General features: G+C 38.0%; 1 protein-coding gene across 11 annotated transcripts in view; it reads right to left on the reverse strand.

The window, feature by feature from the left end:
- The window catches only part of inpp4b (inositol polyphosphate-4-phosphatase type II B), a 129332-nt gene that overhangs the window by 38846 nt on the left and 65855 nt on the right, over positions 1–24631 (reverse strand). For all 11 annotated transcript variants that reach the window (XR_008962781.1, XM_057331266.1, XM_057331263.1 and 8 more), the window contains 3 exons: positions 20024–20154; positions 10597–10701; positions 7654–7762 (listed from right to left, as the gene is read on the reverse strand). Coding sequence is in view for 10 of the 11 variants with exons in the window: in XM_057331266.1 (XP_057187249.1) it covers positions 7654–7762; positions 10597–10701; positions 20024–20154 (345 nt within the window). In the remaining variant the exon portion in view is untranslated. The remainder of the gene's footprint in view (positions 1–7653; positions 7763–10596; positions 10702–20023; positions 20155–24631) is intronic.

Genomic DNA, 24631 nt, shown 5'->3' on the forward strand with positions numbered 1-24631 from the left:
TGTTTGAACATAAATGTTTTCAGCATTGTGTGCTCTGCTAATACACAAATGGATCTTTTGGACATTTGATCTTTCCACATGCTGCTGGATTAATGCAATAAAAAAGCTCTTTGATCAACAAAGGTTTATGATACTTATATGTTTTGTCCGTAAAGACAATCTTCGCAACGAACACAACGTTAATGAAGCCTAAATATATTTGTCATGAATAGAAAGCTAAACTTAGGCTATACGCAAACTACACCAGGCCATAACATAATCACCACCCTCATGAAAATGAACCATATTGATTACCATTCGTATAACCATGCGGGTTTACGTTAGTGATTGTTAGAGCTATAATATAACTATTCAATTTAGAGGTAGAAGCAGCACGCATTGTCATTGACTAGAAAATACTTGAATACCTGAACAATTAGTCACGACTAAGAACTAGCCTGGCACTCCAATTTTCAAGGCTAGGTCATTTATTTGATCATTATTAAAATGATATTAAATCAAAAAATTCTTTACTTTTAGTGTAATTAGCTGTCCTCTGCTAGTAGCTTGTGAATGAGTAACCTGTAAAATTGCTACAGTTTAAAACTTTGGCAACACTGGTAATGTACGGACCTAGAGATGTAACAGTATGAAATTTTAACATCACGGTTATAGTGAACAAAATTATATCGATTATCTGTATTACCACGGTTTTGTTAACGTGCTGGAAATGTCCAAAAATTACTGATACTTTTTATATTGATGTTACTTGTTAAAAGCACTTTTTTGTTGTCATAAACATCAAATTAATCCTGGCACAATGGAGCCATTAGGTAAAAGTTTATTTTGTTCTGGTTGAACACAACCTTAAGTAAATCAGACATTAATTTAAATGCAACACAAATCAGAAAATCATCTGTGTGCGTGTGTCGTGAGTAATCAGATGTACTTTAGGACCCATGAGATACCTGCAGTCATAAGAGAGTTCGCCAGAGAAACAGAGTGAACGGAGCTTGGAAATCATCAGTCTGTCTAAAGAAATATGAAGAAAAAGTGTTTCACTATACAGTATATTTCCCCCAACATGCACATTTTTGGACCAAAAGCCCTGTGATCACAAATAAACGGGAGCAGATGAGGATGGATATGTATCTATAATATATTCATAATGCGACTCTGTTAGCTGTTGCTAACTTTGGATGATGCTGGACAGTATTTACAATTAGTAACAATAAGTTGGTACGGTTTAATGATAACTAAAATATGACATGATATTACTAACCCTTGGACATTTTTATCGTGGTTTATCGTAAAACCGTTAATCGTTACATCCCTATACGGTCCATATGTTGTCGAAGCACAAGTGAAGAAACAGAATTTTAGAATTGGTTGATGTCTTCATGCAGCGTCCTGCAAATCAAGCAAACCAGCGGAAAAGCAGGAAAACAGAGAGTGTGCACTATTTTATCAAAACCTTATTAGGATGTGATACACAGAAAGTGCTGGAGACATAATGCCATCTGAGACCCAGCAATATGGTTAATGACTTGTTGGGCCGACGCCTCATGAGAGCGAGACCCTATCTAGTTTGAAAAGAGATTCTTTATCAACCTTGCTTCAAGACAACATCACTCGTGCCAAGATGGCAAGCGGCACGAGACAGCAAGCAAACAGTGGCGACCGACTCATTCATCAAAAAGCACTCACAAATCTTTAAGCCATGGATCCTGGTCTCTGCAGACCTCAGTCTGAGCAGACGGCATGTTTAATTTGACATAAACAAAAACAAGTCTGTCAGGGGCGCAAGTGCTGTCTGCTCAGTACTGTTGTGTAGCGGCCAGGGCATTCGGACGAAATAAACAACAAGACATCAGGTAACACAAATTTAAACCATCTGGAACAAGCAGGTTAAAGCCATCTTTGAACATTTTTCAGTCTCAGAAATCTTTAGCGTTTGTAAGCTTTTTTGAATTTAAGATGTCCCATTAAGAGTTTCCCATGGTATTTGTAGTGAAGCTTTTCCACTAACAAGCTTTTGCATTTATGGTATAAAACTCTTGAATCAGTTATATAACTATGGATTTGTTTACATTAGTAGTTGTAAGCTGAATTGGTGTCCTAGATTTAAATTGCTCACATCTCTCAAAAACATTTTCCGTTTACGCTAAATATAAAAAATATAAATATAAACAACATAAATATACAAATAAATATATAATAATATCAAACAAATAAATCAGCAATTGTCAAAGCGTGTGTCCAAAGGGTTTGAAACAAGCTTAAAATAATCTACGACTACAGCCTCACAAACACACAGCATGGAAGCAAAGCGAGTTTCACCAAACAGCAGGAGACATTTAAAATGGTCTTCAACCATTAGCTAAATCCTTCATGTGCAAAAGATGAACAGTGTTTAAAAAAACCCATAAATATCCACCCTGGATATTCATAAATTATCAATGGAAATAAAAATACGGTAATGAGAAGAAAGGAAGCACAAAGCCCTGAGTGTGTTCAGGCCAACATTATGTCTCCAGTGTATCTCTAATTAATAGTCCAGATATGGAGGCTGGCAATGATAAAACACATTTTTAAGAAACTGTTAAGCTGTGCTACAAAAAATTACAATCTTAGCATGCATCCAGTAAAACCGCCTAAAACAGTTTTACTTTTTATTATGAAAAATATCTTTGAAATAACTGCATTTTTATGACACTTCCCTTGTTTTCAGTGCTTGTTTTCAAACTGACAAAACAAGTGAAAAAAAATCTGTCAACGCAATAAGACTCGGAGCCCTTTCCACCCGCGCCGAATCGTACTTGTTGCTTAATCGTTCCACTCCCAGAACAGTTTGTAAACGTGCTGTGTCGAACCAGGCTCACGTGGAAACATAACTGTAACCGTTTCATGTGCTTAGAACGGTTCGGCGCGATGGTGGAAAAGTGCTCAACACAGACTTTCATTTGAGATTCATTCCTTAAAAACAAGTCTTAAAATATGATGCACTTTCCTCTCAAGTAAAGAGTCTTGTATCTTTTTTAGCTGTTTTTTAGAAACACATCACCAAAAGTTTGCGTTACGTTCTACTGAGCAACTCACAAGTGCCTTTGGCCATTGGAATAAACCATCTGAAACATACGCAGGGGCAAATACACACTTGCTAAAAAACCTCCACCTCTCGCCATCTGGAAGAAGTCAATTAGCATTGTACAGTGAGCAATGCTAAATCCAATGCGATAAGAAAAAAATCTAGCCATTCAAGTCATGTCCTCTCACTAAAACTGAAGACAAATCAACTGATGCACAAGCTCTTTTTGTTAGAGGAGGCCTCAGGGAACGTGAGAATGGATATTGATTGGCACTCACAAAGCCCGCCAATCAAAGGCAATGTAGATGCATATTACATCGGGCCGAGCGTCCGCCCCTGACCCGATGAATCAACCCATGGCTCCCTGGCCGCCTCTCTTTCTTGGCTCTCCAGACAGGGAAGACAGACAAATGGCTCTTTCATTTTGCTCTCAGCGCTCTGGTCCTTTTTCCTCCAGCACCCTTTTTCCTGTGATAAATTAATAATGACCAAGTATCATGTCTGTTCTATGATTTGTCTTTTAATCAAATTAAATGATAAAAGATTGCTTTCAGAGAAGGTCACGACGGGCGGGCGAATCAATATGGGTGTGCGCTTCAGGTTGTATGTCATTAACTGTAAAGCCCCACAAAATAGTCCAAGATGATGCAACATTGAAAACATATTTATACATATAAAACAAATTCGTGGTTGACATGAGGTTTGAAATAATTTCATTCGCAGAACATCACTGAGGTTTACAGAAGGACACGTGGAGCCAGAGAACTACACAATTGGCGCTGTGAAGAAACTATGTCAAATAGGAAACAAAATGAGGCTGGTATCTGCTTGGATTAGTGTGCAGCGCGAACGCTCTTTCAGAAATTGATTGAAACGGCAAATGTCCTTGCCTTGTATCAGCGGCTCACTCGGCCGATAAATCTCCCCCAATGCTGCACCAAAGGTTTGGAGGCCAGAAAACTTTCGAATACGTAACTTAAAAGTTACTTAAAAACTTTTGTGTCTTTTAATGAGCCAGTTTCTCTGAGGGTTCAGAAAAAGTACAAACCAAGCGACAGCGAAATGGTCACATTCACACGGACGAAATCAACCCCTCAGACTGGACTATATGCACAAAACCTGGCTATGATCTTCATTTCTGTGTGCAAAACTCAAATGTTCAGAGAGACGAATAATGAAGAACTTGTGAAACTCTTTGTTTATGACAATCAATGGAGGACTGACTCTCCTCTTGAGAACAGAACATTCATATTTGAAATGTTTCGTGTGACAGACAAACTGCTGTCGTTTCTGCTTCAATCACCGTTCGGCAGCTGCAGTCGAGAGAAAGTGACTCAATATGTAGAGAGCTGCCCAATTAAACATGTCCCCTGTGTGCGAGAGAAAGAGAAGGAAGGAAGGAAGAGAGGGCTGAAAATCATAAAGAGAGAGAGAGAGAGAGATGAGGATGTGAAGAAGTGAGAGAGGGCAGACAAGAGAGAGAAAGACGGGGTGAGGACGTTAAGAACTGAGTGAGGGCTGACGGACAAAGAGAAAGTAAGGGTGCATGCGAGATAAAGAGAAAAAGAAACGAGGAGAGGGCTGACAAACACAGAGAAAGAGACAGAGAGACAAAGAGAAAGGGACGTGAGAGGGGACTGACAGACACACGGTCAGAGAGTGAGAGAGGCAGAGAGACAACAGCACAAAGGTCCAGAATGCAAACTGGCCACTAAAATACTTTACAAATTATAAAGACAAATTACAGATCAAATAAGTTGTTGTATGTCATTGTATAATAGTAAATTAAATAGAAAGTTTAATGTGTTTTTCCTAGCTAAATTAAACATTTATACAGGAAACACTGGTGTTGTTTGTTGTGTACCAGCTGAGTCAGATAAAACCACACATCAAAACGAATAACGTTTTCCTCTCTGTGGCCGATGCCCATTAGATTACTGCGGCGATTTTATTTTTTTGTTACATTTGTGACCATTTAAGCGGCAGTCTGGAGCCTTGAGAAAAGTAATTAAATCACAGTCAGAATTCATTCGAGAGCGACAAGCAACGTTACACCGATGGGACCTCACAGGGGCCCCTGCTCCAAATGTCACGTCTCTGAGGTTATTAAAGTTATTAAGGACGAGAGACCGAGAAAAAACAACAGACCAATTCCATATTCCAGCCAACACAGCACAAAACGTTCAAAATCCATTCTGCTACAGCAACGCATCTGAAGCTAAACCTCTCGTACCGTCAGTAAACAGCACTTATTCTTCATGACAATATAATCCTGACTCATAAAGCAGTTCCCCACAGGCAAGCCAGAGGTTGATATATTTGAAAAAGGCCGCTAAAAAGACTGGATGAAGAGGCATGTGTGATTTTGCTTTCTGATTCAAGGCTTGTCAGATTGTACAATATGACCCCTGTGAGATCTTGGGTGGGAGCTAAAACAGTCAGCTGTACAACATCTGTTTAATACAACACTGCAAGTGTTGACTGGGTCTTTCAAATCATTAATCCACGTCACGTTCTTCCATCATCGACATGAGAAATCAAAGACTGCTAATATTGCCAATGCCTGGAAAAAATAAAAAATAAGTATCTGGAGTCTGTCGTTGCCGTAAATAAAAAGGAAAGTTACCGACTGCACGTTCTTCAGAGCGAGGTAATTTAATTTTGATTTAACGTGAAGGGAATGCTAAATTACGGGGAAAAGAATTTACAGCGAAGACGCGAAGGCAGAGCACATCACATTTAAAAATCCAAGACTGCCCATTTCACCCCACGATGACAGACCTCCCCGACTAAATGTTCACAGCCAGCGCTGAATTTATAAATGATGATGCCCTGGAACAAAAACTGGTCACAGATCAGGCACTCAACAGAACCAGACCTACTGCCCGCAGTGTGGCGTCTGACACGTGCTGTTTTTGTGGCAATGTTTTAGTTAAGATAGCGACGGTGCATTTCTCAATAACTTGCAATGGGGGAAATGACTGTGTAAATAACATTATTTGGCTAGACTGAAATGTAATTCACATGAGTTGCAGCGTATTTACAGAAATATCCAGGGAGCCGAATGGAGATTGCATCGTTCGAACGCTGAAATCTCATTCACGTGTGCATTTTATAGCCAAGTTAATGTTTTTTTTTTTAAATCAAATATTTTCTCTCATTAAGTGCCTATTTTGTTAATCTCCCTAGAGACAAACCTAGTCTACTGACGGTGGTACATTTCTATTTTTTACTGCAGTTTTAATAGAAAGGTCAACAAAAACCTTATGTTCAGAAGTACTTGACTGCAGGCCAATGAAATATTATGATCAATTATATGCACTGTAAAAATGGCAATTAATTAAATGTTGGAAGGGCAAAAATATACAAGTTGAACCAATATTCATGTTCAGGCTTAGTTAGGAAGACATATTATTTTAAGTTAGCATAAATATATTTTAAAAACATTAAACGAAGGGTTATTTTCAAATCCAGTCAACATTCAGAATGGCGAATGTTGTCTGAACTAATTAAGTAAGGGATAATCCACAGCTAGCCGTGCGTTAAAGGGTTTTATTTATTTATTCATTTATTTATTAGATATTATTTATTAGAATGATTTTGCTTGGTCTATAAACACCATGCACTGTGCCGTGTTTTACCTTTCTGTGTTTTTCTGTTTTTCTTATTTGCTCCTGTAAAGCTGCTTTGGAACAATGCACATTGTGAAAAGCGCTATATAAATAAAATGGAATTGAATTGAATTTTAATGCACGACGTGGAAGCCAAGAACCACCTTTAACGCACGGCTAGCTGTGGATTATCCCTTACATGTTTAATCTATATGAGAAGTGATTGTTATGAATTAAAAGCTATGTCTTGGTTTATTTGTGTGGTTTACTTTTTGTGACTTGAAAGATTCCAGTTAAAAAAAATTTGGTAACAACAACTAATGTGAAATTATTTATAACTTAAATTGAAATTCCCAAATAATAAGAATTAATTGAAGTAACAGATAAAACGTGGGGTAAATACTTACATTTTAATTGACAGAATCTTTGCTGTATGTTTTCAAATATTAAACTAATTAAAAAACATTAGTTGAACAAACTATAAAACTAGTTGAGCAAGCATACTTTTTAATATTTGAGTCAAGTTTGGGCCAACTAAAAAATTTCAAGTAACACTTTGGGGACAGAAATTGGGTGAACGTAAAATTTCTGTGGAACTAGTTACTAAATAATAATTAGTTGAAACAACTTGAATTTTTTTACAGTGTGGACGTCAACAATATATTGACCTCAAAAAGGTACGACCTTGAAATATATTCACATTAAAAAGACAAAATGTTACAAGCTTTCATTTTTAAGTCACTTTGGGAAAAAGTGTCCGCTAAATAAATGAATGCAAACATGATTATGTGATTCTGTTTAATCAGAGAATGTATTCGAATACATTTGTTCTACTATTTATATCTGTCTGCAAAAGCACACCAGTGAGATTGTGATTCATAAGGCAAGGTCGGGCTGTTTCATTTTGCCGTTATAAAAAAATAAAATTCACCCTTAAAGCAGAATAATACCCAACATTAAATGAGATCAACTAACCTCTTCTTCTCGGATTCGTATTTGCTGACCAGTCTTTGCAAGCCTCCGTTTTTGAAGCCTTGCGAATGGGCTGCCGGAGCACCAACTGTGACCACATCATACACAGAATCTGTGGAGAAAACAGCAACATCCTTCAGCAGGCTTCACAAATCACCAACAAGGCCACCGAACAGGATTTACGCCTGGATTTCCTCTTGTTTTGTGGGCGTCCTGTTTTGTGAAAGTATTCAACCATTCACTTTCTATAGCCTATTCCACTTTTTACTCTGTTTCTGAAGAGTCTTCCTGACACGTATATTAAACACGATGCTATTGTTACGGTATGTTGTTCAGACACATCACAAACATTCTAATGGATTTAATGGTTATAATGGGAATTGTACTGGTTTTCATGGAAACTGTGATCATCATCCCTTCATCAATTCATACGTTTTTATATTTTAAATCATCTCAGATCACTAAAATTTGCTGTTCTGCTTACACTGAATTCAATGCACTAAAGAAACAATTCTAATGCCACAGATCACCTTACTGTTACTCTATTGCTATATTTGTTATGACAATATACAAAGATGTCTTCAATACCTCACAAACCCAACAAGCCTTTCTGTAGACTTTTCTGAATGACCCTGAATAAAATAATCAGTCAAAATGTTTGTGGAACCAAGGCCCATGTGGCCATCTACAGGTAATACATTAAAATATGGTTAGCCTAGCCTGCACAGAGAGCGAGCTCTTAGACCCATTAAAAAGCTATTAATGAGACCCTCTTCAAATACACTGACCCCAGAGAAACAGGATGGTCGAATCGGCCCGCTCTACGGCCTCTGTGGCTTCCTGGGATAGTTCTCTCTCTCCTAATGACGACAGGTTTCTCACATAACGACTTCTACAACACCCTTGTGCCCTCACGCCACCCCGGTCTCTTATAGAACATCTAATTGGATGTTTCAAACAGTGCACTCATACAATAAATATAGTGCTATACAGTATACTGTATACAGAGCAGGAACATCCGTCACACTGGCCCAATTCGAGCCCATTTGTGCTGGATTCTGCTTTCTCTATAAATGGAGGCATGGGAGGCTGTGTCCTTCGAAGAATTGTGGCTAAGGATCGTGAATTTGCTAAACCTAATATGTATTTAATGCTGCATACTTGATCTGAATAGGTAAATAGGTTTCTTATTTATTCGTATAATGTTCTTATATACGAGGGCTGGGCAATTTGCTTAAAATTTGATGATCTTTTCAGATTTTGACCAAATGTTTCAATTTTTATTTTTTTCTGAAAACCAGACTATCCCCGTATTACATTTTGGGGACAAATTAGATCTTTGCACACCTGTGTCGCTTGATGTCGCCATTTTGATGATACTGTGTTACATTTTGTGCTATTTGTATTCATCTTAATTTTCAACAATATTCGATATTCACAATATTCTGTAATTTTACATTTATCACATCAGCACATTTATCTAAATAATATTTAATATATATAATATATACAGTCTTACTTACTGACAATTTTTTAAACACACACTTACCTTAAAATGCAACAGTGCTTTACATGTCAATCAAATGGTGGGTTTTCATCAAATTAAGTTTGTTTATGTATTGCAACAGTTTTTTTTAATCAATAATTCCCTTGAAACCAATGTTTAAAAACAGCTATAGCTTCCTGTGCAGAATTTTTTTCCACATTCCCAAATAAAAGACTTTTAAGATTGAAAGATTTTAATGACTATTGACATTGATTCATCTGACATGCTATGGCACAACTTAAAATCAGCTAAATGGCTTGACACCACTATGCAACTAAACTCCTGAAAAATCACATCGCTGCCATTCTGCCGTAAGAGGCCTGACAGCGGCTGTCTCCTAATGTCACCTCGCTTCTTATATTTGAGACCATAAGCAAACCGTTTTCCTTGAAGAGTGTCTTTGTGCAGAGTCCATAAAGATGGGCTGCCATTAAGCACTTGAATCTGTGAACGATTTGGGGCTTTTAAACTCTTATTCTGTCAGTCATTCATAATGGCTTTGCTCTAGACTTTCAGTCGTGGTTTAAGGCGCGAGTTTTATGCGTTTTGAAATGACATTCTTGCATACACACCGACAGTCATTTTGGCATAAGAAATCACCCGCTCGTAATTTAATTTGTCTTTAGAATTGCAAAGGCATTCACGTTCACGACCATCACATGAAATGCATTTCAAACACCTTGAGTCGACAATCTATCTATCTGACTGTCTGTGAAGAACTGCTCATATTATTTTGACATTCATCTCGTCCAATCAGAAGTGTGAATTCCTGCTGTGCTGCATGTGTCCTGCTGTTAGATCCTCATCAGTGATCTCAATGCAGATCTGCACCTGTCCACATGTCCCTTCTGACCCCTCACTGACTGCATCACCACCTGCCGCTGTGACACACGTATACGACTGAGCCCACTGCTCTCAGCTAATAGGGTGGCACTGATCTGTGGGACCACATGCTGCTTCCCAGAACATGATATACTACCAGTAGCTAAATAGCTAGACAAGGAGAGTAGGTGAGTGGATGTGTCTGGAACTGCATTTCTGCAGTATATACTATGCATTGAACGGTATTCACATTTTATATATTCATATAATATCAAGATGACCTACTTTACTACATTTGCACTATACAGTACGGTAGAGTGCACCGTGTGCAATATTGTATCCCACAATGCATTGTGCTGGACTTGATCTTCCAATTCCAGTGTGACTCACTACTTTATCACACTGTAATCTGTTCAAAATGTTCAAAATTAGATGTTTTTATTTCTAAGATATCAATTAGATGGCAATGGTTTAAATGCTTTAAATAGTATACACTACATACCGTACAGCATTGTGTTCAGTAAGCCAATCCTCCTATTCAAACACAACCAGAGAAATCGAGAGAAAATGTGTCTCACCTGTTTTTCTTGGACACGTCACTCGCATTCTCTGCGTGTGCAGGTTGATGGGGATGAACTCCAGATACTTCTGGCCTTTGCTGCAGCTTGGCTTGAACAACGGGCCTGGGAAAGATCGGGAGAAGCCAGACGTTTACACATAATCTGTTTTAGTCATCCTTCAAAAACAAACAAACAAAGACCTCTGTACAAACAGACAGTCTCGCTGCCCGCATGGGAGCTCTCTCGCCATCTGCTTCTGTTGAATTGCATGCCAATATGGCCACTTGCTATTCGTTTTATGCGTCGTTATTATGCATTATAGCAATGCATTTGAATGCATTCGAGTACAAAGTGACTTTTTTTATCAAATGAATACCACTGAGGCTCGCGGTCTCTGGAAACCGATGGCGGGCTGATTAAATTCATAAAAATATGGCAATTAAACATTAATAGGGCCTTTCATTCAAATCTGTGAAAAGAACATCGTTCATACAAGCCGGATAAGAGATCAAATAAATCACAGTTGACCTTGAATGACTACTATAATAACCTGTGCTACACACTACCGAATATACGACACACACAACTCCAAATCTGATTGTAGATGCAGCAACTGGTGTGGCACATATCGCTCTCCTGAATATTAGCACGTTTATTCTTCCAGTTTAAATCCAGAAACCCCAGGATTTAGTGAATCACAGCACCACCTGCTTAGTAAAAAGACAACCCAATTAAAATCTTAATAAACTGATACAGCAAAGCCCCTGTGCTGAAGCACAAATCGCCCGGTGACACCTGGGTGTCTTTTGATCCCTTGAATTTAAGATATGCTAATAAAGCCAGCAAAAACCACTTTGAAATGCTATCGGCCCTTTTTAAGTACTTTTAAGCACATTGTCTGGCCATTTGTGCAGTGAGTAGACAAAACATTAGACATGCATAAATAATATAAGTACATTATAAGCAAATATCTACATAATTAATGGTGGGTACTGAAGAAATGCAAAAAATATGAAGATATAAACCTATGCAAAAACATGGTACTATTTAACCCCAGCATCAAAAGCAAAATAAATCGATTACATTTCAGAAAAAAATGAGTCATATTCATAGAATCCATAAGATGTGTCCCAAAATGTGCATTACCCATGTTAACATTATTTTACTGGCTGTTCTTGTAATTCTCACTATTCTCAGTGGTAATTTTTATTAATATACAGTACAATACCTGAAAGTCCTGCGTAGTTCACATTTAAGCAAAATACATTTCTGTCTCGTGATTTTCTTGAGATTAACCCACGCTGTGTGTTGTGTTCATTGTTAAAATCCACATCTAACAGCACGTTAATAATAGCACACCAAAGGTAAGATTACTCTCTTAAAAAGTGAAGGAGAGCTTTAAGAATGAGATCTGATCAGACTCAAAAGCTCAATGCTTTAAAAACATGAATAGAAGCTCAACACAGGTGCTTACACAGGTGCTCCAAGAAACCAGCCCGGACAATTAAGAACTCGCCAGAATGGATCAGACCTGCCAGTGCATGGATAAAACGTCTCTTTCCATAGTCAGGAGGCAGCTTGTTTAAGCGAACTAAGCGGCTGCGTCGCCACTAGGGGGCCCCCAAGAGCACATGAAATTACAACTTTTATGTTATATATTCCCGACACACATGCATTTTCTCACGTAGAGTCGTACCCACAATTTTTTCTGTTGTTTTTGTCAAAATTTGTGTAATTGCTGACTGAACGCAACATTGCAATATCAAAATAAGTGAGGTGGCCAATCGAATGAAAGGAGGCGGGAGTTACTGGTTACAGAGCCGAGCAGTGACCAATCAAATCAAAGAACACGAAGCTACTGTCACATTTTCAGCTGTAGTTCGGCAGGACGCTTCAGTTTTAAAGTTGAAAGAGTGCTGTGCAACACACGACATACTTTAAGTGACTAAAAACATTCAATAATTGACAACTGTTAGTGTTTAATGATATAAATGTTGACCATCCGACAGTATTCACTGATGCCAACGACAAATATGTAATTTATGTGATTCATGTAATTTATAATTATCAAATTATATATTTTATTATATATAATTATATAATTATATAATTATCAAATGTCAATTCAGCATTTTATTTGGGAGAAGGTTTAGAAAAATTGTGTGCATATTGTAAATTAATTTAATGGTTGTCAAACTAAACACTAAATAAAAAATTTAAAAAGATTAAATTATCCTCAAGGGCTGTGTGGCTTTAAAAGGGTGTCTAAAGGTTGTGGTTAAAATAAAATAAAAATGTTTTTTTTTAAATAAAATCTTTGCAAATAGTTAAATGCAATGAACAATTGATTCCACAACCTTTGTATGGTCTGTGCTCATAATTTAAAGGGACAGTTCACCTAAAATTGGAAGTAATAAAATGATCAAATGTTTCGACAATCACAATACACTTGTAATGCAAGGTTTATGTGTTTTTGTTTTTATGACATTCCTACATCCCAAACACAGCTATAACTAATAGAATGGGGTGAGTTAGGTTTAAAGTGTGCATGCAAATAATCAAACATTGACAATAGTCGATTGTATTGGGGCACAGGGGGACCCCCAAATAAAATTCTGCTTAAAGGGCTAGTTCACTCAAAAATGAAAATTATGTCATCATTTACTCACCCTCAGGTTGTTTCAAACCTACATAAATTTCTTTTTTCTGTTAAACACAAAGAAAGATATTTGTAAGAATGTTAGCAATTTTCAGTTCTGTGACATCATCCAATACTATAGTAGGAAAAAAAATATTGTATATATGTTTGTTCTGTTGAACACAAAGTAAGATATTTTGAAGAATTTAGGAACACAAACAGTTCTGGGGGCACCTTTGACGAACATTTTATTTTTCCTACTATGGCAGTCAATGATGTCACAGAATTGAAAATGGCTAACATTCTTCCAAATATCTTTCTCTGTGTTCATCAGAACAAAGTAATTTATACAGGTATGAAATGACATGAGGGTGAGCAAATGATGACAGAATTTTCATTTTTGGGTGAACTATCACTTTATGGCCCATTAAGGCTTGAGCCGGCCCTGTCAGGAGGAGACTAGCATCCTCCTTGCATACAACATATTTAAGTCTTATTGTAAGTTGTAAAAACACTTGTTAAAGGGACAGTTCACCCCAAAATAAAAAACTGTCACCATATCACACCCTAATGTTGTTCAGAACTTGTATTTGACTTTAATTTAGATATTTTGAGAAATTTTCTCTTCGTGTCCATACAATTGAAGTCAATGGTGTCCAATGTTGTTTGGTTATCAACTTTCTTCAAAATATCTTCTTTTGTGTTCTGCATAAGAATAAAAGTCATACAGATTTAAAATGACATGAAGGTGAGTAAAAGATGAAAGAATTTTTATGCGAAAAAACTCCACACAGTCACAAAGTCACACAACATGTCGAATGGATGGGACCAGGGGCATATGGTGGTCTTCTGTAATTAGACAATGTTTGTTTTTTCCATTTGAAAAAAAAAACATTTGATATTAAATGTTTTACCTTACACCATAAAAAAAACTAATAATATAGGCTACTGTAGTACTTTTAATGTATATAATGCTGTTTGTCAAAACCACACAAAGCCATCAAAGTAAGTACACATTTTATTACATGTATATGGACCTTAAATATAACTATTAAATATTATAATTGTATAAATATTATAAACCAAATTCATAAATTCTTTGATGATTATTACTGACGTTTGTTTATGTATAAGATATTAATAACTAACATTATTTTCAGCTCATTAGTCAGCTAATGCTGGACAAACAGTGCAGGTGTAAAGACTGGGGCCGTAAAGGAGGTGTAACTGTAATTACTGAGGTAACCGGCTCATTCACACATCATTATCACAAGTACAGTCAAGATCCTGTTGTGAAAATACATGAATAGCCGAGTCGCTTCGTAATTACTCCATTTCTGATAGTTTGACCCTTTTGGTTACATCATTACATTTGGCACGATTCATTTATTCCACAAGCAAAAGGTGGGTGGATGGCTACCAGTCCAAAACCCCCATGAGGAGTGGGCCCTCCATGCAAAATACCGTATAACAACTTTTAAGCTACTGAAATAACAGGAAGTGTGCCCGCATCATTATAAAAGATCGGCTTAGCGTTATTTTTCGCCGCTGCGTATCGTGTGGCAGCTGAAGCCACCCAGCGCATCATGAGACGGGACTGCGTGACTCTGCTGTCATTCAGACAGGTGTGTCCTGTCCTCCCTCTGGGACACAGGCTAATGGAGCTGGGCCAGCCAGCCATGGCAGAGGAATTAACCTTATCGCAGACACCATCTGGCCATCCAGGTGCATTCAAAGGCTGGTGAGGGAAACCCCAGCAAAACTGACCGCCCAGTCTGCAGACCAGCTTGTATTAGGAGTGGACGGTACGACTCAAATCTTTTATGATGGAAAAGTACATATTACATAAATAACACAATCTGTTTGTCTATAATATCTCATTACCTATTTAAAGTCTGCATAAAATCAAGAAAAACACATCATGACAACAGTTTAAAGCGATCATGTCTCCAATCAGAGTCTTCTGGCAGGCGTACCTGAGCTTATGTCTAGAACATTATGCATGTATTCTTGCTTTCATTACATGCCCACCCTTTTGTGCCAAAACCTCCAAGGTAGTCCAAGGTATTAAAATACAGTTTAGGCCCACCAAACAGCCAGAGGAGACGATAGGCACAGAAGTCAAAGCTAAACACACGGCTGGCCAAAGGTGCGAAGACTTCTGACTGATGCAGAAGAGATTCATGCATTTTAAATGGGCAAACATCTCCTTGGCTGCGCCAACCGTTTTCAATGTTTTCCTCTCATTAAACAGACGCCAGCAAAACTCCCTGGGCAGCGGCATAAAAAGTAACGTGTGGCGTCTGCCTCGTACCATAGACTGTCTGTGGTTTCGCTGTGAATCTGGGAAGCGAATCAGTGTTTAAAAGCAACATTAACTGCAGCAACAGTTTTCACGCTTTGCTGAGACAGCTAAACTGGCAGAGATCTTAAAGGGACGGTTCAGGCAAAATGATATATGTTGTCGTTTATTCACCCTCATGTCGTTTTGAGCTTTTTCCATATATGTGGCCGAGGGCTGTTAAGCTCGAAGTGGGAAAAAAGCACCGGTAAATGATCAAAAGCTCAGTGCATTTTGCACTATTTGTTTAGTGCAATATAGCACATACTGTATATCATTTTTACAAATGATTTTTTTGTTTTTGTTTGTACCTGACAGCTCAAATTTTAAATAAGCCTCCTATTACAACCTTACCATTAAAGATCAAAGTAAAGCAAGATGACCATTCTGAACACGGTTTTTACAAACCTGCTTAATCTTTGTTTATTTTTAACCAAAAAAGAAGAAAAAAAACAGTCCTGAAAGCATCCTTTCTAATTATTAAAATGACACACCTTACTTCCTCACTGAGCCTTTGCTTTGTCTCAGACAGGCCGGGCGAGTGTGCGGTTTCTCCACCAAAGGCCGCGCAAACCCGCACGAGGTCTGACAAACAACAGGATTAGCTCACAGAGCCGCTAATTCCAGCAGCTGCAAACAATGCTAACAGAAAATGATTAATTCATTAGCTAACACAGTCTGAAGTACCTAGAGTCAGGCCTGTCTAATTAAAAATGAATTAAACCAGAAAAGAAACACTGCGCGAGCGACTGCCGTGCCGCCCTGGGGGTTAGGAGGCCGGCGAGAGAACAGACCTGGCCTTTTGTGAGACGACGACTGAAAACCAAACGCTCTTCTGAGCCACGAGTTGCCAACCTTATTATAACTGATAACATGAGGTATCAATAATTAATACTCTGCAGTGGTACTGCGGTGGATTACGGCAACATCCCACAGGACAGAGGGGGCATATACAGCTCGTGTACAACAGTGATGAGTCGATCAGTGAGATTTTCTAAGCTTTAATATACTTTTCGTTTCAAACTGTATACATTTGAGATTACTGCCGTCTTTTAGTTTCAGGAAAAAAATCCCGAGGAGCCACAGCGTTTAACAAAATCTTCATTCATTCGTTATCTCTTCTGTATCTCAGTCGTGTCTCTTTCATTCGTCCAGGAGACACAACTGAGATTCAGAAGAGATCTCGATTGAGATGAAAGATTTTTTGGTTTGAAGTGGAGTGAAGGGCAGCTACAGCAGACAAGATTAGAGCTCGATGTAGCGGCTGGGAACTTGTGTGCCGAAGGGTGCAGAATAACCTGACATCTCTCTCTCTCTCTCTCTCTCTCTTTCTCTCTCTCTCTCTCTCTCTCTCTCTCTCTCGGGACAGGGGTGTCAACATCGCTCAGCTGGTCAAGCACAAACCTGTGAACTCTTGTCACTGCATATCGGCCCTAGTAATGGCTGATCGATGTAGATCAGGTTTTTTGTCTAGACGGCCAAAATCATCAATGAGTATTTTCCTTGCAGGCCGAGGTGAGGTGCTGCTAATACTGACATTTAGTGCTCTGATTTTACTTTTATCCATAATATGGATCATGACTTATAGTCAGGACCATGTGGGATAATGGTATACACGGCTTGATGGCAAACCTTGTGTTGTATCATATACAAATATTTGCACGACTAGGAACCAACGGAAACTCCTCCTTAGAGGTTAGTTGTTGATGGTTTATACCTCCTGCACATATTCCTCAATGACTCAGTCTTAAACGAAGAAATCATGTTACCACGACCCTTTTAATAACATCTTGTAACCCACTAAAACCAAACTTATTAGAAAAACTAACACTTGAATATACATCAGCTATATGACAGCTATATGGCAACTAAAATTACAGAAACCACTTTGGCCAAAATATATTCGAAGTGCAATTGGATTTTTTAGTTTGGCATGAATTCCGTACGTTTACATGGAGAGGGCAGGGTTTATGATCTATACTCCCATCCGCAATTTTTAGAATGTGTGAGGCACACTTGGTTTTTATACACAGCGGTTGTTTCGGATACAGCTATATAATTACAATAAATTACATTAGCTAACGCCTACCCCAACCCTAAACCTAACCTTACAATAATAATAAAAATATTAATCAACTGTTATCAGCGTGACAAAAATTATGCGGCATTGAAGTGCGCATGCCCAGTGGAGGTAGCTGTATCCCTTCTAGTCAAAACCATACACAGCTGGTAATCAACACTATAACTTAAAGCTCCAAGACACAAATTTTCGCCACCTACTTGTGTATATACACTCACCTAAAGGATTATTAGGAACTCCTGTTCAATTTCTCATTAATGCAATTATCTAATCAACCAATCACATGGCAGTTGCTTCAATGCATTTAGGGGTGTGGTCCTGGTCAAGACAATCTCCTGAACTCCAAACTGAATGTCAGAATGGGAAAGAAAGGTGATTTAAGCAATTTTGAGCGTGGCATGGTTGTTGGTGCCAGACGGGCCGGTCTGAGTATTTCACAATCTGCTCAGTTACTGGGATTTTCACGCACAACCATTTCTAGGGTTTACAAAGAATGGTGTGAAAAGGGAAAAACATCCAGTATGCGGCAGTCCTGTGGGCGAAAATGCCTTGTTGATGCTAGAGGTCAGAGGAGAATGGGCCGACTGATTCAAGCTGATAGAAGAGCAACTTTGACTGAAATAACCACTCGTTACAACCGAGGTATGCAGCAAAGCATTTGTGAAGCCACAACACGCACAACCTTGAGGCAGATGGGCTACAACAGCAGAAGACCCCACCGGGTACCACTCATCTCCACTACAAATAGGAAAAAGAGGCTAAAATTTGCACGAGCTCACCAAAATTGGACAGTTGAAGACTGGAAAAATGTTGCCTGGTCTGATGAGTCTCGATTTCTGTTGAGACATTCAAATGGTAGAGTCAGAATTTGGCGTAAACAGAATGAGAACATGGATCCATCATGCCTTGTTACCACTGTGCAGGCTGGTGGTGGTGGTGTAATGGTGTGGGGGATGTTTTCTTGGCACACTTTAGGCCCCTTAGTGCCAATTGGGCATCGTTTAAATGCCACGGCCTACCTGAGCATTGTTTCTGACCATGTCCATCCCTTTATGACCACCATGTACCCATCCTCTAATGGCTACTTCCAGCAGGATAATGCACCATGTCACAAAGCTCGAATCATTTCAAATTGGTTTCTTGAACATGACAATGAGTTCACTGTACTAGAATGGCCCCCACAGTCACCAGATCTCAACCCGATAGAACATCTTTGGGATGTGGTGGAACGGGAGCTTCGTGCCCTGGATGTGCATCCCACAAATCTCCATCAACTGCAAGATGCTATCCTATCAATATGGGCCAACATTTCTAAAGAATGCTTTCAGCACCTTGTTGAATCAATGCCACGTAGAATTAAGGCAGTTCTGAAGGCGAAAGGGGGTCAAACACCGTATTAGTATGGTGTTCCTAATAATCCTTTAGGTGAGTGTATGTAATATATGACGAAATGGTCACTAATCAGTGAACGAGTCTGAACAAATCATTTTGGTGAAGGAACTGAAAAAGAACAAATCACTCAAATGAATCAAAATTCCCATCACTACTGCTAGATGCCGCTAAATTTCATACACTGGACCTTTAACCCTAAAAATTATTTAAAATTATTATATTATTTCTTTTATCTAAAAAGCTATTTTTGTACTATTGCCAACATGTTCCAAAAAGAAATGAGTTAATTCCAATATTATAATAATCTATAATATTTCTAATGCATAATCCACAATCCATACATTTTTGTTATTGTATTGATTTTGGTCACAGTGCACAAGTTAATTGTCATTCTGGGATATGCACTGTGTGTGTGTACTATGTAGCTTACACAGCAGACTCTGAGCTATAATTTTAAACCATGCCAGCGGAATCACAGCATAAAATCACAGCACATATCCGACTAATTGAGCCATTCTTGTTTTTGTCCTTTCAACTCAGTTCAAACTTAGTTGCCATGGCTACATTACCCCTGCACACAGACATGAAACAATACCTGCGACCGCTACACTATGGCAGACCCTGGTGTGCAGCCTGTCGTATCGTTAAAATCAACAAATATGTAGTTATTGTAAACAAGGAAATGAAAATAAAGCGTGCTGTATGTATGTCAATGCAATAGGAGTCAGCAATAAAACGGCAAGCACACAGCACGGCTTTTCTTGTTCTTTTGGCAACCGTGTGTGGCCATTCGAGTTTAATGTTTCATTGAATTTTACAGCTAACGGTGAGCTGCGTATATAAATTTGATGAACCAATAAATCATGCATGAATACAGGTGAAAAGAATTGTTCTTTCACGTCGGAACTATTGATCAAGCGCATGTGAAATGCAAATTGTGGAAATTATCATTTAGGAGCGCACACATGCGCGTGTGAACATCAAAATCTCTTACCGGTAAGTTTCTCCATTTCTGCGAGTGTGTGCTGGTATTCTTTGATGATCTGGTCATAGCGAGAGATGACCTCTTTTCTCATGTTGTCCCAGTGTGGAGAAAGTGCTCCCAGATCATTCAGCTCCTGTATCCTGTGAGAAAGAAAATGACATCAATCATAATCATTACAACAGACCGTCATACAGTGGAACTTACATACAGTAGTGGGCAAAATTGATGTCCAGGGGGTATATACTTGTACAGTATTAGTTTTTAATGCTCCTTTAGAGCATAAAAAAGAATGGAAAAAACACTAAACTTAAGGTATTTATTGGACCAAATTATTTGGCAAAAATGCCATAATATCAAATAATATTGGTTTTATTCAAATATACAAAAAAATGCATAGAAAAAAGAAGCTTGCAGGAAAAAAGCAAACATTGACTACAATTTCATCTGTATCATTAATATTAATATTTAGGAATGCACCGAATGAGAGAGAGAGAGAGAGAGAGAGAGAGATGCGCGCGCTTTATTAATGCAGCAAACATTACCGGTCAGACTGGAGCGGGCGGTCTGACAGTAGAGCACAAAGTTCCCTGTACTAAACAACTTGTCAAAGTATGTTCTGTGCATCCCAGTCACGAGTGCACCTTCTGAGACAACAGTCAGCTTTTGTGGGAGGAGTTTGTAGGAAAGACGTGAACTGAAATGGTTGTCTGTCAGCGTCAGTCACGGATGTTTTATTTCTTTGAATCATTTTGCAGTGTAGCCTATAAAAATCCCGCAGTTTTCGTTTATTCATATTTTTAGCTTAGAATGTTGAATGGCACTTTTTAATGAAATGTTTTGTTATAGGCCTAACATAACATGCTATTCAAGAAGAGAGAGGGCTCAATTTTTTTGTTTCAATTTACTTGTTTTGCTCAATTTTATTTTAAGTTATATTGTATTATATTGAAAAGCAAGACAAAATATATAAAGCACATTTTGACCATTCAGTTTTGCAATAGTGAAAAGGTTGGCTAAATAAATAGAAGAAATACGAAAAACCATGTTCGGTGTTCGGTATTCGTATTGGTTTTATACACGTATACAAAAAATGCACAAAAAAACAAAAAGCTTACAGGAAAAAGCAAACATTGATGACAATTTGATCTGTTATTTATACTATTCATATTATTATTAATATGTTAATCCTCTGGTGTACTAACATTTTGTTGCCATTTTCCTGAGCTATGTCTTTATATACTTTGCACATGAGTTGTTGTGCATCGTTTTTTGCCAAGCCTCCTTAAAGTCGAGCTTCGGTATACAACTATGCAACACAAACAACCAATCAAATCAATAGAGAAGACGTCATTTGTCCAAAATTAGACATTACTCTTGACTGTACAAAGGTCAAAGACCACTTTAATGCTTCTGTTCTTCATTCTTGTCATACACCATCATTTTCATTAGGTTTTATCCGATCAGCTTAATATATTAAATGAAAAACTAAAACGAAATTTTCTTGTTTCTTTAATCTAAAAAGATCAAGGAAAACGTAATTCCCTCTGATATGACCCCTTTAGATGCAACATTTAAATGTACAGTATAGCGTATACAGAAGATGAGCTCAAAACTATAGACATGGACTAAACTGCACAAATCTCCCATCATCAATCGATTATTCATGTACCCTTACACATGTGAAGGGCTATCGAACAGGCTCAATTATTCACTTAGCAAATGCACTACAGAGGAAAGAACTCTCGCCTTTAGCAAACGAACACCCATACGCATGGATTTTCCCTTTATTTCTCTCGCCCAACGCTTCTCCCTGCAACAGAGAACTCGTTCTAATTGGCCCCTTCTCTTTTGCTAAGAGGTTCCTTTGCTTGACTTGCGTTGGCTTTTAGAAAGCAATTGTTTGCCTTGCCTTTCATTGTTATCGTGTGATGTCTGTAGCTATTTGTTGCACAAGACGACACAAGTACGGTAGATTTCCATAAAACATAGGGACTTATCTCTCTAAGCAGACAGCGAGCGCTTTCTAACGGGTCTCATTAAGAAAAGGTTCAGGCGTCTTTCATTGTGCAGGGAATTTCCAAGGGAACAATGATTCATTTTCATGTAAATTCTCTCTCAGCGTTCATGGAAGTTTAATAATTTCAACAATGTGATTAGAATCTTCAACAACAAAAAAAGAAACGAGCAGAAATGCCCTTTGAAGAAAATAGTGATTATGTTTTTATTTAAATTTGTCGAAGGGTGGATCTTTATTTATAACAAGCTTAAGAAAGAACAGATCTGAGAAGTGTTTGTAGATTAAAGCAGTGGTTCCGAGCACCTTGTCTAGATCTGTTCTGATATGATCACCTACAGTACAGCAGGGGAAAACTTTGATAACACAGTAACAGAAAAAGCACTGTGATAGCATTGCCAGTGGCTGGGGGGGGGGGGGGGGGGTGCTTGCTGGGGCTATAGACCGTCAGAAAACTGCTTAGCCCCGGCAAAGCACCCCCAAGGATTTCCTAATATCTTTTATGGAGTGTCTATTTACACTGATTGCAAATAGCCCGTCTTGTAAGCAGAGGTTACATACACTGACTCTGCCTACCAGTTTTGACGCTAGCCAACTCAAGTGGTGTAGCGAGTAAAGCCTATGTTGATTACTTCATATCGTCATAGATTCGAATCTGCCTCATGCCTACTTTTTTCCCCATCACATATCAGATCATAAAGCCACTTATTCTGAAAAAATATTGAAAAGTGGCTAACGAGTGTTTAATAATAAAGTTGTTGGGTAAGGTTGGGAGGAACGACTGGCAACGTAACTAAACAGACCTGACGGGCATATTGTCCCTCCCATATTTTTATATCAATATTTTTTCTTAAAATATTATTACTTTATTGATCTTAATAAAAATACAAACAAGCTGATAACATCCGAAATCAATAAAAAATTAATAAAATGTATCTTTGGATAATGTTTTATTGGCATCTGTTATCAAGACTCAGCCTGTGAGTTTGTGGTTGGCTGCCCAGTCGAACTTTTCCAGTACTTTAGTGTAAGAACTACTTTATGTGACTTTTGGATAGCAGTGAATTCAATAAAACATTACTTAAAGTCCCAGTGAAATAAAAAAAAATAATTCATGAAATATTACAGCGTTTATTGTAAATAGCTTACCAATGTGGATCATTAATTTCTTAAAATTCATGTGCCTTCATAATCTTCAGTTAAAATCTGAAAAAAATACACTTCCGCCCTGTAGTGACTATCTATCCTAAATGACGTATGTTAGACGGCTTGGGTGGAGCATCTGTTAACTTCTCCCCTTCAACTGTCAGTCTGCTCCCAGTTCATTTCAAAATGCAACGGCTGTTTTTTATACATCCAATCAAATCTCAGTAAAAAATAAGCCACGCCCACAGTTTTTTTTCTCATTTGAAATTCTGTTTCAGAATACGGAAGTAAACATGATCGCAACTTCTGGTTCACGGGAACTTTAAAACAAATCGCATTGACCTGGAAGAGAAGCTCTCAATTTTACCGCAGAGGGCAGCTCAAGAGCAGGTAAATTGTTATGCCCGCCGTGGCAAATCAGATGTAATGTTGTTTTTGTACGTGAGCACGGGTGCTATCTGAGTTTACGTTATAGTTAAAGAATTGTAAAACTACAACAGAGTATATGGAATTTGGGCCAGTTGTGAATATATTCAACGTTTTGATTAATCTGCACTTTATAGGAACACGTCGTGGACTTTGCTGAAATACGCACGTTTTACAGCGAATTCTATTTCAATACAAAGAACAGAAGTGTATCATTCATTAGTTTGTTTTTGGTTATAGGAGGAATAATTAGGCTAGTGAAAGGACTCGAACATTGTGCTTATAGATATGCTATTTTTTCCTAACAGAAACTTGTAATAGCAAAACCATACACCGACTGTACGCTACAGTACGTTATGTATGTTCATTGCTGAATTCTGCTTCATTTGCTTTTTCTCTTTTTTTTTAGTTGAGTTCATAAATACGTTTGTTTCGTAGATTACTTTACACATTGTATAATGTTTTCAACAAAAAAGCACAGCATATAATGTAAGCTTGTTCTAAAATGTTCACAAAATCATGTGCACAAAAGTGCACCCATGGGAGAAGTGTAGGTTAACGCACTACAACAATATTTTTAAGAGGCTGTTCTGTATTTAAACGGCAAAATTGAATGTTGTCTAACTAAGGCATTTATTAATTTAATAATTTTATCAGCCCACCCTCTAAACCGTTAAGCCCCCCCTTAGTACCCCCAAGAAAAACGCCCTGGCGTCGCGCTGAGCATTGCAAAGGTTGTGGGTTTGAATGCATTTTAAGTGGCTTTGGATAAAAGCATGTCAAATGCAAGAATGTAAATAAAGCGAAGAGAAAATACTTCCCATATCTTTTCTGGTTGATATCAAAGGTTGTACATCTAAACAAACTCGGTGCAAATTCATCTGTCACTTGGTAGACGCTAGTCAAATTAGTCAGATGCAAACATAGACAGGTTGTGTGAACGTGCCATGAATTACACAAGGTGAAAATAGAAAATACTTTGTATTAAAAAAGAACATGATAAACAGGTGCACAAACAAGAAATATATATA

This window comes from Triplophysa rosa, linkage group LG4, assembly GCF_024868665.1.
Source record: "Triplophysa rosa linkage group LG4, Trosa_1v2, whole genome shotgun sequence".
NCBI classification, from domain to species: domain Eukaryota; kingdom Metazoa; phylum Chordata; class Actinopteri; order Cypriniformes; family Nemacheilidae; genus Triplophysa; species Triplophysa rosa.